This window comes from Nelumbo lutea, chromosome 2 (genome assembly GCF_056320005.1).
Source record: "Nelumbo lutea isolate HS-2025 chromosome 2, American lotus-T2T, whole genome shotgun sequence".
Taxonomy (NCBI): Eukaryota; Viridiplantae; Streptophyta; class Magnoliopsida; order Proteales; family Nelumbonaceae; genus Nelumbo; species Nelumbo lutea.
The window spans coordinates 3,652,748-3,670,763 of record NC_142685.1 but is presented as its reverse complement, the minus strand read 5'-3'; the positions used below and the strand labels follow the sequence as shown (position 1 = coordinate 3,670,763).

General features: G+C 36.9%; 1 protein-coding gene and 1 long non-coding RNA gene across 3 annotated transcripts; both read right to left on the bottom strand.

Moving 5' to 3' along the window:
* Nucleotides 1–2,576: 2,576 nt before the first annotated feature.
* On the bottom strand, nt 2,577–4,497 carry LOC148868134 (uncharacterized). 2 transcript variants are annotated; one of them, XR_016107156.1, is made up of 4 exons: nt 4,187–4,497; nt 3,957–4,043; nt 3,602–3,792; nt 2,577–2,927 (listed from the first exon to the last, which is right to left on the bottom strand). It is a non-coding gene; the product is annotated as an uncharacterized LOC148868134 (long non-coding RNA). The 2 variants fall into 2 exon arrangements; XR_016107157.1 differs by lacking the exon at nt 2,577–2,927 and having other exon boundaries at nt 3,667–3,796; nt 4,187–4,295.
* A 1,427-nt stretch (nt 4,498–5,924) lies between these two features.
* LOC148868133 (short-chain dehydrogenase TIC 32 B, chloroplastic-like) lies at nt 5,925–12,844 on the bottom strand. Its single transcript, XM_088969396.1, has 8 exons — nt 12,153–12,844; nt 11,224–11,455; nt 11,054–11,133; nt 10,736–10,889; nt 10,572–10,650; nt 6,922–7,006; nt 6,780–6,826; nt 5,925–6,365 (listed from the first exon to the last, which is right to left on the bottom strand). The coding sequence occupies exons 1-8, from the start codon at nt 12,268–12,270 to the stop codon at nt 6,186–6,188; spliced, it is 975 nt and encodes a 324-aa protein (XP_088825522.1). The 5' UTR covers nt 12,271–12,844; the 3' UTR covers nt 5,925–6,185.
* Between the last annotated feature and the right edge of the window lie 5,172 nt (nt 12,845–18,016).

The window sequence follows — 18,016 nt, the reverse complement described above, 5'->3', positions numbered from 1 at the left end:
TATATATATATATATATATATATATATATATATATATATAAAATATAATATAGTATATAATATATTAATAAAATAAGCAATTGTTTTCAAATTTATTATATTAATTTATTTAATTATTGTATATATAAGCAATTGTATACATCAAAATTAATATAAAATTAAAATTTTAAGTTTTTTTCAAAATTTTTAAATAAATAGCTTTCTCCCAATCCATGGCCTATCCTGGCACAAGGCTTGGCCCATGGACCAGCCAGGCCCGTAGAACGACACGGGCCCGCACGGGCTTGGGCCATGCCAGGCCGACCCCCCAAGTTATCCCAGGGAAGGGTGGCATGGCCCGGGATGGCCCATGGGCCACCTGCGGGCCGTGCCGTGCAGACCCAATTTACACCTCTAGTGGGGGTCCTTGTTTAAGTAAGTGGAGGGGGTCAAAAACTAGTAAAGTGGGTCCTTGGCCCCCCAAAACTTGAACTGAAATGTTAAGGATCACTCTCTAATGTTCTCCAACTCCTAAAATAAAAAAAAAATGTTTATCTTATCTATAATAGACCCAAACCTTCTTGCCCCATTTCTTGTTTAACTTGGTCCCCCAAAAGGAAATTCCTGTCTCCGCCACTACTTTCACTCTCAAAAACTACTCACTTCAAATGGTGTGAAATGGTGTGACCCATATTAACAATGGGCAACATTTCTAGTTGAATTTAATTAAAATATATCTACCAAAAAAATTATTGAAAATTTGAAATAATATTTTATAAATACAACCTGATTTAATCTCTTAAATTAAATATAAAATCTAACTTAAAATGATTTTAGGAAGTGGTTATTTTTATTCTTTAAAAAGGGAACAATTATCTTCATTATAAAAAATTACTCACTTCAAATGATGTGACCCATATTAACAATGAGCAACATTTCTAGTTGAGTTTTATTAAAATATATCTACCAAAAACTTATTGAAATAAAAATGAATAAATAAAATTTGATTTAATCTCTTCAAATGATGTGACCCATATTAACAATGAGCAACATTTCTAGTTGAATTTTATTAAAGGAAAATTTTATGATAATGGAAAGACATGGTACTGAAACTTTGACCAATCAGAATTCACCCATAAATTTTGATAAATACCAATTTCAGCACCTCCATTATGGGAGGGACATAGGACTGGCAATGGCCAATGGAGCAGGCGGGGACGGGGATATTGCCTTGATATTTGGTTATTGTGGAGGATTACTAGGAGTTGATATTTCTTCTAAGTACACTGAGTGGTACTTTAGGCTTGAGACAGATGGTTGAAACTGAGATTGCATTTAGTCACAGGACAATCCCGGATTTGCTCCTCATAGAGCACAACTGACACCAATCTTACAACATGTTGCAGCTGTGCATTGGGAATATCTTTCTATGAATAACATCTAGATGTGTACTTGTAAGTGCTGTGAGATTGGTGTGAAGTGTTCTCTGTGAGGAGCAAATTTGGTTTTTAGCCCATTCTCCATCCCTTTAACCCCACAACCATATTGGTGGCGGGATTTGATCCCAGGTATCTGCTACCAGTTAGAGATCCTACTAACTGAACTACCACCAATTGGTATATATGTTCAGACAAGCATGAGTAACCAATTGTTCTGGATATTACTTTTTTTCCTTCTATTTTTTCATCAACTTAATTATGGTTTTAGACTTTAGAGGATTGGTTGTTGGTAGATCATTGTTTAAGATCAATTACTGCTAAAGTTATCAGAAATGATAAAAAACTTTGGTAAAAATTGAACAATCTCAAATCCTTGCCTCTTCTATTCAAAAAAGTTGGATCCATCACATAACCCACTGAGATGTGATTCCAACTTTCTTGAATGGAAGAGACAAGGATTTGGAGCTCTTCATTTTTCATCAACGTTTGAATGGTTGATAAAGAAAATTAGATGACACTCAAAGACACTTAATGATTGTTTAATGAGATGGTTAATTACAAGTACTAGATTAACATGTTTTAAAAATTTGGGTGCTGAATCATGGCATTTTAAAATTTAAGGACCAAAGTTACAATAAACCTAAAGTACAGGATAGTAATGGGAAATTTTCCTTGGAAAAAAAATGAAAGAACTTCTGATGGGTGCAACTTAATTATTGATATCTTCGAGACATCCCATTCGTGCAATACCGAGATTTTAGAAGGAAACAAGACATAAATACGTTGAAGGGATCTTCTTTTTTGTCGGAAAAAGAAACCGTTACCTAACAAAGTAGGGGGTGCAGTGCAACACCTCACCTGAAGTTTCTGACAATAATAAAACTTCCGATAGAAAATTATGAAAATTACAAAATTACCTCTATTAATGTCAGAGCGTTTTTCTGCATTGGGTCCTTCGGAGTTACAGACTGACGGCACTCATCCACGTGTATGGTCTAAAACTAATACTTACCACCTCCATGGCTCTCCCACCTTCTTCTCCTTCCTATCCGATTTCACAAATTAGGTTATATTAAAACCACAAATTTTATTATTATCTCTCACAATCACTATAGCGTTGCTATTAATAATTGCCTCCAATATTTTTTACCAAGCCCAAGCACAGGTTTCTCCTCCTCTTCTGATAACCGAAGCAATTGATCTTTAGCAAGTATCTACTTCTCTGTAAATATTTGTCAATGAATTTCTACAAATACCAAAGCTCTATGGTTATTCCATGCTATACCGCCTTTCCATTCCTTCAAGTCTGGCCATAGCACTCCCTCTTGCTTCTTTATCATGTTTGATGAACTTTTTCTTTCTCCATTTTACTACAGAAGTTCCATTGTGATTTGCCTCCGATGATATGACAGTCTTCGCCTGGTTCACCTCCAACTTCCTAGCAGATTTACACTTATCCCAACATCCAACACTCCGGGAACCTCAAGTACCATGATTATGCGTTTGTCTCTGCAACGACAGATGAACTTCAAGAACGATTCATTTTTTTCCCAAATTATAGAAGAAAAAAATCGAAGAAATGCCAAATAGGAAGCTAAGGTGGAAGAAGGGAAGATAAGTGTGACATCTAATCGAACAATGAGACCAGATTTGTATATACTTCTCATAAACATGTGAAGCTCGTCATTCATAACGTCTTCCTTGATATGAGTGACAGCAAGATCACTTATTACTCAGGTTGCTCTCCTAAACAGAGTTTCCATTCCTTGCAGAGTAGTCGAAGAATCCCAAACCCCAACTTTCACTGCTGCTCTTAGCCTCACCAATACACGAGATAAAATGGGTATTTGGAAGAATCCCAAATCCCATCTATTAATGCCGATAATATCGCATACTTTGAGCCCAGGGAAATTGATATTTATCTACTTCGTCAACGATTCATGTCACTTATTCATACCTAATCACATTAATTTGATCATCAGCGTCCAACTGCTTATCTCAATTCTCAAACGAACATGTGCATCGGTTTTTTACAAGCAGAAGCAGCTACCCCTCTTTAACTTTTACATATTAATTTTATAAATTCTGATAAAACCTTAAATTTAAATCACTAGATGCATATATCTTTTATCTTCTTTTTCTTCCACTACTCATGATTATATGTAACGATGAATTTTGCTTACCTGGGTAACACTGTAGCATATCCGTGTTAACTATCATTCAAACCGAAATCGCCAGGACGCGTGTCGCATCCACCTCCACCTGGGCGTGTTGTAAATTTATAATTGAAGAAGATCGATGTTCAAATCTTTCAGAAGTGGACCGGAAAAACCGTAAAACGGGCAGCCGGTTTTACGTGCTTACGGCGTCGTGCCTACCTGATCCGAACCACAATGGCGAACGCGAGAAGAAAGACAAAGCAAAAACAGAAACAAGATAAATGTTTTCTTCTGATTTGATGATATAACACATAAAAGCCATCATCACCCCTGAACCCATCACACAAAATAAACGTTGAGTAAATCATACATATCATACCAGATCAAACGTCGTGTTTTCTTCTCCCTCTCTCTCTCTCTCTCTCTCTCTCTCCTCTTCCATCATCATTCAATTGCAACTATCGTTCTATCAAGAAGAAATTGAGATTAGATTCTCATCTGCTCCTCCCCTTATTTTCTCTTTTCGATCATCTATATTATATATAGATAACAAGCGATAGAGAAGATCCTAAATAAAAGAGACACCCCTTGGAATAGTACAGTACATACATGTCTCTTCCTTTCGTCGTTCAATCTATCCTCCGGCAGATGACGACGCGGCGGCCGCTGCTACTCTATACCACCGCTTGGACAGTTACATTGGCGGTAACCGTCGTGCTGGCTTCTTTCTCTCCGGAGATCGCCTTCGTGTCGGCCATATCTCCATCGTCTCGGTTTTCTCGTGCGTGCAAGTCGGAACAGGGCACCGTTAGGGTTCCGCTAGATGTACCGGGAGAGGTGTTGTGCTTGCCGGCTCACTTCTTCAAAAGGTCTAAGATAGATTTCTTCGTTCCACCTATCTTCGCCGCCGTTGTTGTTGCTAGTTCGGCGTGTGTGGTTCGAGCCATGGGCTTGTGGGAAGACGAGACTGGTTCCGGTGGAGTCCAGGCTTATGAGCTTAATTCAACAGATCACATGCGTCCTCGTGGGGACTGAGGTGCACCAACCAAACTATTATTTCTATCTATATCAATGAGTATGACACCATTTAGAAAACTGAGAATAGGAAACAAAACACCGCTAATAGTATCGTCCACAAAACCTGATTTTGTATTTCCAATAAATATTGCCAAGTGCACTGTTTTTGTTATTTTTTAATATTCATATTAGTCTAGGTTGCTGGTTAGAGGCTGAATAATTTATATATGATATTAGTCTCGCGAGTCTTATGAATCAAGTTTTATTGGGCTTGAGCTGATTCGATTAACAAACGAGTCTGTTTATCGAATTCGATTTTGACTGGAAACTCACTCGAATTATATACCAAACCAAATCAAACTTAAATAACTCATCAAAATCTCCATTCGCCACCTCTCTCTCTCTCTCTCTCTCTCTCTCTCTCTCTCTCTCTCTCTCTCTCTCTCTCTCTATATATATATATATATATATATATATATATATATATATATATATATATATATATATAACTCATGAAACACTCCACTCGCCACCCTTATATACATTCGTCCACACTGAGCCTAATGAACGAATTTCAAGTGTTTCTTGACATAACAGCCATGCATGTCGAAATCCTTCTCAACAACCTAATCGACTACTCTTGTTTGTTGTTGCTAGAATGCTAGGGCTGTCAATGGACAGATATCCGTCCAACCTAATCCAGTTCAATATGAGTCCATTACGTGTAATGGACCAGGTTCAAGCCAATCCGTTGAATATTTTGCCTTGACTGGTCTAATTCGTCCAACCTGCTCATACTAGTTTTAAATCAGATTGCGTCTAATTCAAATTTAGTCCATTGACACCAGTATTCATAATGTCAATGGACCAGATGTTGGTTCAATTCGATCGATCCAATCTAATATAAATCTATTAAAGATGGACCAGATTCAATCCAATCCCAGAAATACTTTAGAGTATTAAGTCTGGACTGCTCCAATTCAATATATATTATTGGACCATCCAACCAATTCAAATTGTTTTAAATTCAGACAGAGTCCATCCCAAGCCCGTCCATTGACACCCCTATTTGTCGCCCTTCTTCATCATCAGAGGTTGTAAGCTGTACCTGGTTTTCTTTTGAAAGCCCGCAGGCAAATTCATTCAACTAAGAAATCTCAGTTACATCTTTTGCTCAGAGTGAGGAGAGAAACTCTGGAGCACGAGACCAGGTTTGAGAAGAATTACGGGAAAGAGCATGTCTGGGCTAAAAGCATGCGCAGCCTGGTTACAGATTAGAGGAACATATGTAACTGAGGAGCCATGCAATAAGGCGAATAAGAAGGCTCTCTTTCAAATGATTTTATATCTCCGATAGATTAATTATTAATCAAACTAATTAAATCTCACACCCAGCCAACTCTTTTTGAAATCCATGGATTACAATAAGAGTGAACGAAGAACCACGCAGAGGCAGAATACTGTTATAGACCAGGATCGAGGGACCAGCAACAAATTAAATACCAAACCCTACTCTATATACTACTTCCATATTATATTTCTGGATAAAAACGATATATATTAGTCTCATCGGTATGTCTCGACAGTAGCACTAATTTCCACTCTTTTGAGAAGAGCTAATCAACTTTTCACTGAAATCCCACAGTTTCTTTGCCAGCTCACAGTCTGCAGCCAACGTGCTTGGTTTGACCTCGTTGCAGTCCAGAAAGTACTTTCCTGTTACTCCTTTTACACTTGGGTGGAGCGCAACATAGCATGTAGTGGCTGCTCCCTGCGCGATCAGTAAGAATTAGTACCCATCCCTCATTGTTGAAAGGTGTTTTTCATGTTCCCTACTTAATACATCCATTCATGTTATAGATAGAATAATGTTGATATACAAATCCCACCCCTTGTAAATTTAGAGACATCCCCATTAATTCATGTTGTTCTCTGTATCCTGTTGGCTACCAAAACTTCTGTTATTGGAATTCGGAGAAGAATAAAACTATAAATGGACAAACTTAGAGTCAATTTCTGTAGACTCTAGTGTATGTAGGAACTAGGAAGTAGGATATTATTTGACATAAAAATGACATCTTAAGGAATTAGTATAGTGATAAGCTATTTCGTCAATTCCCTAAACTTGTTGGAATCTAGGCATACATACAAACTCTTGACAGAGAAAAAAGAAATGGTTGGTTACCTGCTGTATGTTCTTCCAGAAGTAAAATGTAAATAATCTTAAAACCTCTGCAAGAATAGAAAATTAGAATTGATGATATTATTTCATTTCTCCGTAGTTTAATTGATTGGTATTCCTATTTCAGAAGTTAAAGAAAACATACTCATCAGAAGAGCAGAGTGCCTCATCAAGCTTGTCATTATTATCCCAGGGTGAAGAGAATTCACTGTAATGTTTATACCCTCTTCCTGTTTTCCAAATGACAAAACATGTTCAATAAACGAATATACAGATGAGGTATAAACATAGGATAGAAGCTGTATAATAAAAAAAATGTTAAATGTGTAATAATAGTATGAAAGTAAAAGGCTATGGTATAAGAAATGCTGACGCAAAGTATAGGGTAAGGCTCATTGGGTTGTCTCACTAATTGATTCAGAAATCATCTATGTTATGTTGTTGAGTAGCCCATTCAAATTTTAACTACACCAGGCAAATCAATAAGACAGATTTATATATGACATTGATCTGTGTAAATAGATGATGTAGAAATTGAAGATAGAATTCGCATCAACTGCTACCAACTTATTTCAAATTCAAAACACCAATGGCGAACTGGTTCGTTGTGTTATGGCTCTATTTGGTCAAATGGACCCCGAGCCCAAACCCACATGTCTCAAAATACACTCAGACCTGACAAAGAACGGGTCAGACCAAGCAAGCCAAGAGGTCTACTTAATTGACAGTGATCATGGTAGGATCTATCACTTGTCCAAATAGAGACCTGATATCAAATCCCGTTACCAGTTTGGGGGTTAAGGGAGGCTGATGGGCTACCCCGGATGTGTAGCTCCATAATAATAATAATAAAAAAAAAAATCAATCAAAAAAGTTTCTACTTCCAAAGCCTTATTCATCTGTTTTCCTACATTGGCCGACTGAACGACAACCGTATATTTAGTCGTTAAGAAAACTACTATTGTTGTTACTTGTTATCCTAGTAACAAATAAGAACAGTGCTAACACATTGCAGTTTTGTACCACTTGCTTTCAATAATGTTTTCGAAAACAGATTGGACCGGACGGTCAGATAAAAAAAACCCGGGAACTGGTTATTTGATCGGTTCGGTTTTACCTAAAATTGTTTTTTGCCTCAACAAACTGTTACTCGGACAGTCGAACCATTGAATCATTTAACCCAAAAATAGTTTTTGACTGTTTTTTGTATTTTTTAAAATTTTTACCAGAACAAGTTATCAATTCAGACTGAATGATCAGACCGTTTAACCCTAAAACCAGACCCCAAAAAGATTTCCCGTCTAATCCGATTTTAAAAACCTTCCTTTCAATACTTAATTCTCATTTTGCGATAAGAGTGTAAATACAAATATGAAATATGTGCAATGTAAAAGTGTAAAACCTTCAATAAAATATTTCTAAACCTATGGCATAAAATGTTGATGTGCCCAAAGTTGTTTTGTTTAGCAGATCTGAACTCTGTCTAGAGGAGCATGCATTGTTGCATTGGGGACATTTAATGTTGAATTGATTGTAATCTATGGTATACTTTTTTTTTGATAGATTAATTTGTGGTATAGTTTGACTCAATATTTCCTAAAACCAACTGCCATATATGATCTCAACTAGATACCAAATACCGATGGTTGAAATAAAAAATCAGTTAATATGACAGGTCTCTACAATTGTCGTGGTTGGAGGAAATGCCTGTTGGCATTGTTTCATGTTACGTGGCATTAATTTTCGAATAAGTGTCTTGTTTTAGGCCCGTTTGGTTCGTGGGAATAGGGGTTTGGAATTGGAATCGAAGAGCCTTTTACTTCTAACTGTTTGATTGGATGGAATCAGAATTTCATTCTTATTCTTGATGGAATGACATTCTCTCATTTGAGGGAATGGCCATTCTGTGCCCCTCCTTTGGGAATGAAATCTCATTCCTGTTCATTCTCATTTCCATTCCCATTCTGTCTGAACCAAACAGATTATGGGAATGGACCATTCCAATTCCAATTCCAATTGTGAATCAAATGAACCCTTAGTTTCTTTTTTTTGGGGGTTTTACTGTTCAGTCCACCTTCACAAGTCCTAGCTCCACTATATAGTTGGGGTAGGTGCTAGCTCGAAATTGATGTCATACACAGACAAATATTGATGTTTAGGTGAAGGTGTTTGAAATTTTGAATTTTCATAGATCTACAGTGGAATTCAAAATTCTGAGGCAGAGTGTAGTCTACTTGTCCATTTTTTTTCTTACTTCCATTTGATTTAATCAAAGTTTCCAAAGGTTTTCATAACATTACATTTAGGCGAAGCAACAAGCATATCCCAAGAATCCATTATGTGGTTTCCTTGACTCTTAGTATGATGAAACGCTTGCAATTAGATTTCATATTGATGTTAAGCAATGTTCTAAAAAATTACTTAGAATCGGAATCGTTCTGACCACTGGTTTTTGGGTCAATAGTTCAATCGTTTAGTCCAAATAGACAGTTCGTTCTGACAAAATAATTTTAAAAAATAAAAAATAATTAAAATGATAAAATGATAAAAAACCGTTGAACGAGTCAATGGCTCAACCACCCAAGTCAATAATTTATTGACCGATTCAACGATTTTTGGCCAAAAACTAAATTTGGGGTAAAATAAAATCAATTTCCTAGACGATTCCCAGGCCAAACAATCTGACCATCTGGATCAACAACGGTTCAAATACCACAATGTTAAGAGAACCTTGGTCATGCAGTATTGCTATTTCATTTCTCAATTAGCATTTCTTTACAGTGCTTTAATTCTTTTTGGTCTCACAGCAACCGGAAGCACTTCTAAGTGGCAGCACATATGCACAAATTTCCAGATAGTCCCTATTAGCCCATTCCCAGACAAAGACATTCAATTTAAGATCCCATCTTGTAGGGCTGGGACATGCCATGTGTAGTTATAGCATACATTAATAATGTGCCTCAAACTCTTCCAAAGCAATTTGTGAAACTTTTTGAAACTAAGGATATGTCTGGCTTGACAAAAAAAGTAAGAGTAACAAAGTGGGTTAAGGGAAGGTTTTCACTTATTTTTTATCAATCCAAAACACAGCTTAATTAAAGCCCCATTAGGTTTTTTTTACCTAGGTAAGTGAGTACATATCGCTTATTTTCTGTCACTTGCATGCCTTCTTTTGATTCTTAGATAAGTAATTTAATGACCTTTTTATTAAAATAGTCATTTTTTAAATATTTCAAATGAAAAAGTTAAAATGATAAATAATACATAAAGAAAATATATTTGTGAGACCCACAACTTCCACCCTCCTATTTCCCCAAAATAACACATGATATGTGATGGGTTTTGGCTGTGAACAAGAGAAATTACACTAAAGCTTCAAGGAATAATTGAAAATGTGGAAAATATAAGTAATTTGATTTATAGATTTACTTTCTAAGATTGTATCCCTTGTATCCCCTCGCAACATTAAGTTGGAATATTTATTTTCTTTATTTGGTATTCCCTTCCTATGGTTTGCATGTCTTTAGTCAGTTTAAATCAGCCCCTCATAATGTCCTACAGCACATAATACACATCTCCCGATGATAATATCAGAAATGATGATATCATCATCAACAGATATTCCCAATATAATGGGAATGTGGGGATATGCTGTGGAACGTTGTGGGAGGCTGATTTGATCTCGTCTTTAGTTCTTATAGGTTAAAAAAACCATGATACTTATTTAAAATATTATAATCTTTTTGTAAATTTTGCAACGCCACATTCAAAAAAGAGGAAGTGCTGGTAATTTACCTGTAAGCGACGAGAGAGCTCTTTGGCATGTAAGATGTTCGCCAGTTTAGATTGTCCATATGCCTTTTTATCAGAATATCTGATTTGAGCAAAAGGTCAAAGGATTTGGAAAAACCAAAAAGAATAAGAAAGAGGAATGCATCTAATCATCTGAAGTAGCATACCCAGATTCATCGTTGATGCCCTCAAATCGTATTCCCCCCTCGTAAGTGTAGACGTGTGCTATTGATGACAAATTCACAATCCTTCCTTCGACCCCAGAAACTCTTGCAGTTGTCTTCATTTTATCAAGGAGAAGATTGGTTAAGAGGAAATGACCTGGCAAGAAGAGTGAAAACCAATCAATCTCACCAGAAATGAATCTTAAAGCAGAACACGGATAAGAGGGATGGCTGTACAAATGAGCAACAGAGAGAGAAGTGAGAGAGCTATATATATGTCAAGTATCCAATCCTAATTAATTCTATACGCACTTCACTTACCAAGATGATTTGTTGCAAACTGCATCTCTATCCCATCCTCCGAAGGTTGGTAAGGAGAGAACATAACGCCAGCGTTGTTTCTGAAATGATCAAGGAAAGTATGCATTAAAAATTAGAAAAGCTCATCTATTTCTAATACAGAGGAAGAAGATGATTTGGGGAGATATTACATCAAGATATTGAGGGGAATATTGAGAGCGTTGAAGCTATCTACAAATGCTCTAACTGATTTCATCGAGCAAAGATCGAGTTGCAAGACCTCCACACGAGCAGATGCATTATCTTTGAGAATTAGCTCTTTAGCTTCTTTTGCAGCTTCCACATTTCTTGCACCAATGATAACATGAGCCCCACGAAGTGCCAACACTCTTGCTGTCTCCAGACCGATTCCACTCGCTCCACCTTTTTGTATTTGTGACGAATTGAAACGAGGAAAGACAAATAAGAAGCAGCCCTTAAATTAGAAAACGAAAATAAAGGCACGAAGGCTTTAATTTATGCTCAAACTACAATTATAATCCTCAAGGGATACCGAATCAACGTAATGACAACAAATTTCAGGGGAATCAAAATGGGATACCCAACAAAGTTGTTACCAGAGCCCTGAATAATGACACATTAAAGTTAAAGTAGCAAATCCCGTGCTTAGACTCCAATAATGAGATGGTGAGATCGCTTATCCATTACAAATTAGGAATCAAAACATGGATTCTCAAGGGTTAACAGAAGTCCAAATGAGGTTTCTCTACTGTGAAGTCCTCGATAAGCAGGAAAACTGAAAACAGTAAAAAAAACGCGATGGATGTGAAAGAAGTCGTACACATCTATGTGCATAATCAGCAACCAAAAACCACAGAAACGCATAAAAGGAAAGAATCACAGTAGAAACTGAACAAGAAACGAATCGTGCGCGCAAACCTAAAAACTCATGTCAGAGGCTAAGCAATCATTTTAGAACTGAAACAGGAACACAAAACCAGCAGTAACAAACTAATTAATTACTGAAAGCCGATACCCCTCTACCCTAACAAATTAAAAAAAAAAAAAAAAAAAACTACACAGAGGAAAACAGGGGGTGGGGATGAAAAGAAACTCTAACCAGTGACTATAGCACTGAGATTTCTTGCATCAATCCCCGCTGTAACCTGCTCAGCAGTTGAAGCCGATCCGTACCCACTTGGACCAGGTATCCCTGTCACCACTGAAAAGAAACCCATCTCTCCAAACCCCTCGAAAACACAAAGCTATTGGAAATATATAAAAAGAAAAAAAATAAAAGCTCAGAAAAATTATCTCCTGAAAAAAGAGGGAATACTTGTACTTTTCTTTTCCTCCTCCAGTCCTCCACTTTCAATGGAGAACGGAAGAGAAAGGAGGAGAAAAATATGATGATCACAGGAGACTGACGGATGAAGTAAAACAAATGCATGATATAGGAGAGATTAAAAAGCAATAAATGAGATTATTGTTGCAGAAGCGTAGTTAATAGTTTGGTTTGGGCGAGAATTAAATGCACGCCGGTGCTGCTGCCTCAGATATTTAACGACTCTGACTTGAACCTGTTCAATTTTCAGCTGTTTCGTCAGCGTAGGCAGGCGAGGAAAATGAAGCGCAGCAGTACGGATTCACCATTGAAGACGGATGAGAAAGAAGTTCTATTGGTAGCCACTTAGTCCATATTAAATGGAAAGTGCCCACTTTGGTTGGAAAGAAAAAGGAGCACGGTTCTTGATCATTTGAATGCTGTACATTTTTTTTTCTTCGTTTTTTGCAAAGAGTTTGGTTGGTGCAGTGGGTCGGTCATGGTCTAAGGGCCTGTTAGTTGGCTACTTGGCTCGTAACACTGAATATAGATACGGGCGTATCGAACGAATCAATACTGTTTATTTTAGTTTTTATTTATTTATTTTTCTAAAATCGGTTCAGGGGAGTTGGTTTAGATTTCCTCCACCCTGAATCGGTCAGACCCCCGATCTATACACCCACTGTACGGGCATATTGGAGGGGTCTCGGAATGATACGTATCGATCGATACATATTGATACTTTAAAACTTACTAATACCTTTCATTCATCATTTGTATTTTTAATGACTTCATTTTTTTTTAAAAATTATTCAAAAAGTTTCTTACTTTTACTTGCTATAATTTGAAAACCTTATAATAATAATAATAATAATAATAATAATAATAATAATAATAATGTGTGTGCTTTGTTTGTTGATGTTTTTTTATGTTCATCATCAAATCAATATTTTTTCATCATATTCATCCTTACACATTGGTATTTACAAAAGGTTTTAATTTATGAAAAAATATGGACAAGTTGATGAAGGGTGAATTGGCCCGACTAGCGAAAAGGGGACACGTGGACACGACCTGACTAAGAGGTGACAACTCAGCTTGGGTATTCGATCACCTCGTTGTAGGGCCACCTCGGCATAAGACTCACCTCATCATCGAGGCACCTCGATATTCAATCCAGTTCGGAACTAAAATTTTGAAGTGCCAGCTCGGGACCAACAACTCGAATCGCCACGTAATTGACTCCTGTGTAACCAACTCTAGAGGTCTCTCCAACGAATCCCGGATCTATCGAGATTACGATGATGATTCATCCTGACTCCGCCGGAGTCGAAAGTGAAACGACAAGCCTTACCTGTATACTACTCCTTCGGAAGCGGAACAGACTCTATCTCCACACCCCGGATATCCCGGAGCTCTTTCGCGAGCTCCACGACTACTTCAGTATATAAAAGCACTAACCCCAATGGTGCAAGGTACGCGTGATTTTTCTACTCTCTATCTCTCTATCTGTCTAAGCTCTCAAAGCTTTTCAGCTCGCATCAGTTTACTGACTTAAGCACCGGAGTGACTTTACCGAGTTAGCCACCCTAGGTTCTCTGATCCTTTCTTATAAATTCACCTAGCTTGCCACCCGACTAGAAGCCACATCATCCTCCAGCAAGGAGTAGTAAGATCGTGTTGCATCAAGGCCCATTACAGAATTATAATTTTCATTGCATATCTATAACATTTCAAAAGGTCAATTATCCCCACCCTATACACTAATGCCGATTCATTAATTGGCATCAATTCCAAGCTAGCACCTACCCCAACTGTACTTTGTGCTTATGAATTTTAACCTTGTGCTGAACCATCATTCTCCCTTTAATTGAACACTTCCCCAATCACTCAATTGCTATGTGGCACCTAGTTGTCAATTTATTTAATAAATAGAAGCTACACCAAAGGCATACATCATTTTCTATTTTGGAGAAATAAGAAGGTGAAAATTGTGAGTCCCATAAAAATATAAGTTAAAGGAAGGTAAACCTTTAATTCAGGATTTTTCTACCTATCCCTTCCTTTACCTACCTTTTCCTTCAAACCAAACATAACCTAAACATCTAGATAAACTGAAGATGGAAGAACAATATCGCTGAGGTTGAGAATGATTGGATTGGATGCAACCATGTGAGTCTGTCTTATTACCAAAAAAACAAAAAAAAAAAAAAAAACAAGTCTTTTAACCTTTCAATATTATGGTTTCAAACCATGTTATTTAAACTTGAATAAATGGCATTTGAAGTTCATAAAATATTTATTTTCTTAAACTAATAAAATATTATTTTTCTTTTTTTTTTTTTAGGGTGGAGAAGTCGTTTGAGGGCTTCTATTAATTGGGCCCATGATTCCATTACACCCTTGGGTAATTGATGATATGACGCCCATGGGGAAGAATTAATATTAATATAGTTTAAAGCTGTGTTCGGTTTGAAAATTTCCCTTAATTATTTATTTCTTTTTTTTTTTTCTATCAAACCAACATGTATTGGTGCTTGTCATTTTAAGCTGTGTTTGGTTTGAAGAAAAAAATAGGGAAAAGAAGGAAAATGTAGGAAAACCTTTATAAATCTTGTATAAGTTTCCTAAATTTTCTTTATTTTCCTTACCTTTTCCTTCAAACCAAGCATATAATTAAGGATCATGTTAGTTTTCTTTGAATCATTTTTAATGAGCCTCATATGTGCGGCCCAAGCCTGTACTGCCACATGTCCCGAAATGAGCCAAATAGCTCTTGATGACCCAAACTAACCCGACCGTCTATCCAACTTGGTACTCATCTCCCGGTAGGACTATAATTTCTTGGCATTATGACATCTCTCTTGTATGGCCTCCAGGTATGCAATACACAATACTCTTTAGCTTCCCACATTTTCCTCGTCAACCATTTTTTTTACTTGTCATGGTGATTCCTTTCTTATTGATTTAAGCATCGAATAACTTAACATGGGGGCATACCTTGGAAAACTTGCTTTTGTAGCATAAAAGACTAACTTGAAAAAAAAAATATTCAAAAATAGGTTAACTTTTTAAAAATAATACCAATAAAGGGCAAAAACATTGTTCATCTTTTTTTTTGCCATTTGTTCACCAGATCCATCGTCTACTGCCACCCACCGCCGCCTATGCCTACTTCCACTTCCGCCTCTGGCAACGTTGTTCGGAGGTGGCAGTATTGGACAGATAAACCACTAGCGCCGCCGCCACTACCTCTGCCTCCGGCCACCTCTGGCAACATTTCCGGAGGCGGAGGCAGAGTTAGGTGGAGGCAGCAGCAGACAGCGATGGTGGGTGGCAGGGGACAATGGTTCTAGTGAACAAATGGCAAGAAGAAGAACATGAACAATGTTTTACCCTTTATTGATATTATTTTAAAAAAGTTAACTTATTTATGAAAATTTTGTAAATATATTATTGATATTAAACCTCAAAAGTTGTCCTTATATGCTATAACAACAGTTTCGGGTTTATGGTATTAAAACATCTAAGGGGAATTAGGCTAAGTCAGAATGATTAAAATAAATTCATGTGGTCTTTCTCCCTCATAAAAAAGGAAATCCTCTTTTCACTATAGATATTAAAATCGTGTCTTTTTTTGGGCTACACAACAGGGGTAGCCCATCCCCCATCCCCTTCATCCAAAGGAATCTATGGTGGTAGAAGGACATGGTATCCGAAGAACTCTTACCGCTCAAAACCAATGTTTTAAGACCTGGACCGGATTTGATGATCGAACCATTAGATTTGGGAATCGAAGACCATTCCTGTTTATTAGAACCATGGATTTGAAATTTTAAAAAAATTGGTAGAATAGGTCAAAACCCAGTAGAACCGTAATCAGACGAGTTTTGATGATTTAACAAGTTTTAGCAATCTATCGACTAAATGGCCTATCAATCAATTAGCTAAGTTACCTATCAATGGCGAGATTTGAAACTTGGATAATTGAGGTTACAACCAACAAATTAGCCATCCCACATATACATTAACATAAGTTATGTTTTACAAAAAGTGTTATATATTAAAAGGTCATTTATTAGACCACCCTTACATCTGGATTCCTGTAAGCATACAGATGGAGATGTGACTTTGTTGCCCATCTGAATGGTGATGAATTGGAGAGATGACTCTGATGCGACTTGAAAGGAAATAATGTCAGAGTGCCTAGATTGCTTTATCCGGCAGTAGATGCATTCATTACCTGTATCGGCATGGCAATGCCCCACAAAAAAATAAACATAACTATGAATTAATTGATGATTTTGGAAGTCAAATTAGTAGGTTGTATAATAATGTGGAGTAGGCAATAGTTAAGGTAGTTAGTTAAAACTCAGTCTATGGAGTTCAGATTGACACCCCACTAATCAATAATGTGCCTTACATGTATACTTGTCAATGGAAGATGTTCCTAACACATGGTTGAAATGTGATGTGGGAGCTTATTTTCTGGGGCACCCACGTGAATTCTAATCCATAGCTTCCACTAATGAAATTGGATTTGCACACATCAGCGAATTGGGATATGCTTTTCATAGAGTGTACCCCACACTGATTTTATAATTACATCCCTTGAGAATGTATGAGAGATGTTTCCCATATACAAGCAAAAACATTGCTATGAAAATGAAATCAATACAAGACGCACTGTATGAGGAGCAGATCCGGCTCTACACCAGCACATGGCATGAATTTTATCAATGCGCGCGACTAGAGTCATTTCGAGATTGGAATGAGACTGTGACCTGTGAGGAACAAATCCGAACACGCTTGGCAGTTTTCTCGCGGCACTCAAGGAGAATGGTGTGCAATAACTACTGATTAATGACTTAAAAAATAAAGATTTTGCAAGGAATCAAACGTTTATAAATAGGAGAGAGATGTGGATATTGAATTATTGAATGAAGGTTTTAAAATTATAGGTGAAAACCCAATAATATTCGTTGACTTCGAAAGAAAGGTAGTTTATTTAGCTTTGGGATCCAAATTTAATATATCTAATATATTAAAGAAGGTCTTTGAGACAGCCCCTCACCCACTTTAGACACGTGCCTATGAAAAGAATTTATTCAATTCCCTATTCAAACACGTGGTCATGCAATATTAATTTCATGTAGAGAGACTTACAGAGTTAGTAGATACAAATACCTATGTTTAAGTAAAACAAAATCTCTCAATCCATTGTACTATAAATGGGTTATTAGGCCAGGTTTCAATCCTATCATTCGAATTGCAATTGTGCATTTTCATTTGAGTTTAATCAGTCTGAAACTGCAATTTTAGAGAAAGTAGACATTCAATGAGGTTTCTCAAGCTACAACTTCAAAGAAGCGGTGATTCAATTCGGTAGAATGCAACTTCAGAGAAGTGGTAATTCAATTCAATTACTATATTTACACGACGTTTTAAAAAACGACCAGAAACGGAATCATTCTGGTCATTGGTTTTTAGATCGACGATTCGACCATCCAGTTCGAACAGATGGCCCGGGTCAATGGTTTATTGACTTTTTCAATAGTTTTTTATCAGATTCTGGGTTTGGGGTAAAACAGAACCGGTTACCTGAATGGTTCTCAGGCCAAACGGTCTGATCGTCCGGGTAAACAATGGTTAAAAAATGT

Bases quoted from the DNA above. Each gene is read 5' to 3' on its own strand.
- LOC148868133 (XM_088969396.1), bottom strand. From the start codon at position 12,270: ATGGGTTTCTTTTCAGTGGTGACAGGGATACCTGGTCCAAGTGGGTAC. The intron at 11,134-11,223 runs GTAATATCTCCC...TGATCATTTCAG, and splicing joins ATTCCCCTCAATATCTTGAT to AAACAACGCTGGCGTTATGT. The intron at 10,651-10,735 runs GTATGCTACTTC...TGCTCAAATCAG, and splicing joins GGCATCAACGATGAATCTGG to ATATTCTGATAAAAAGGCAT.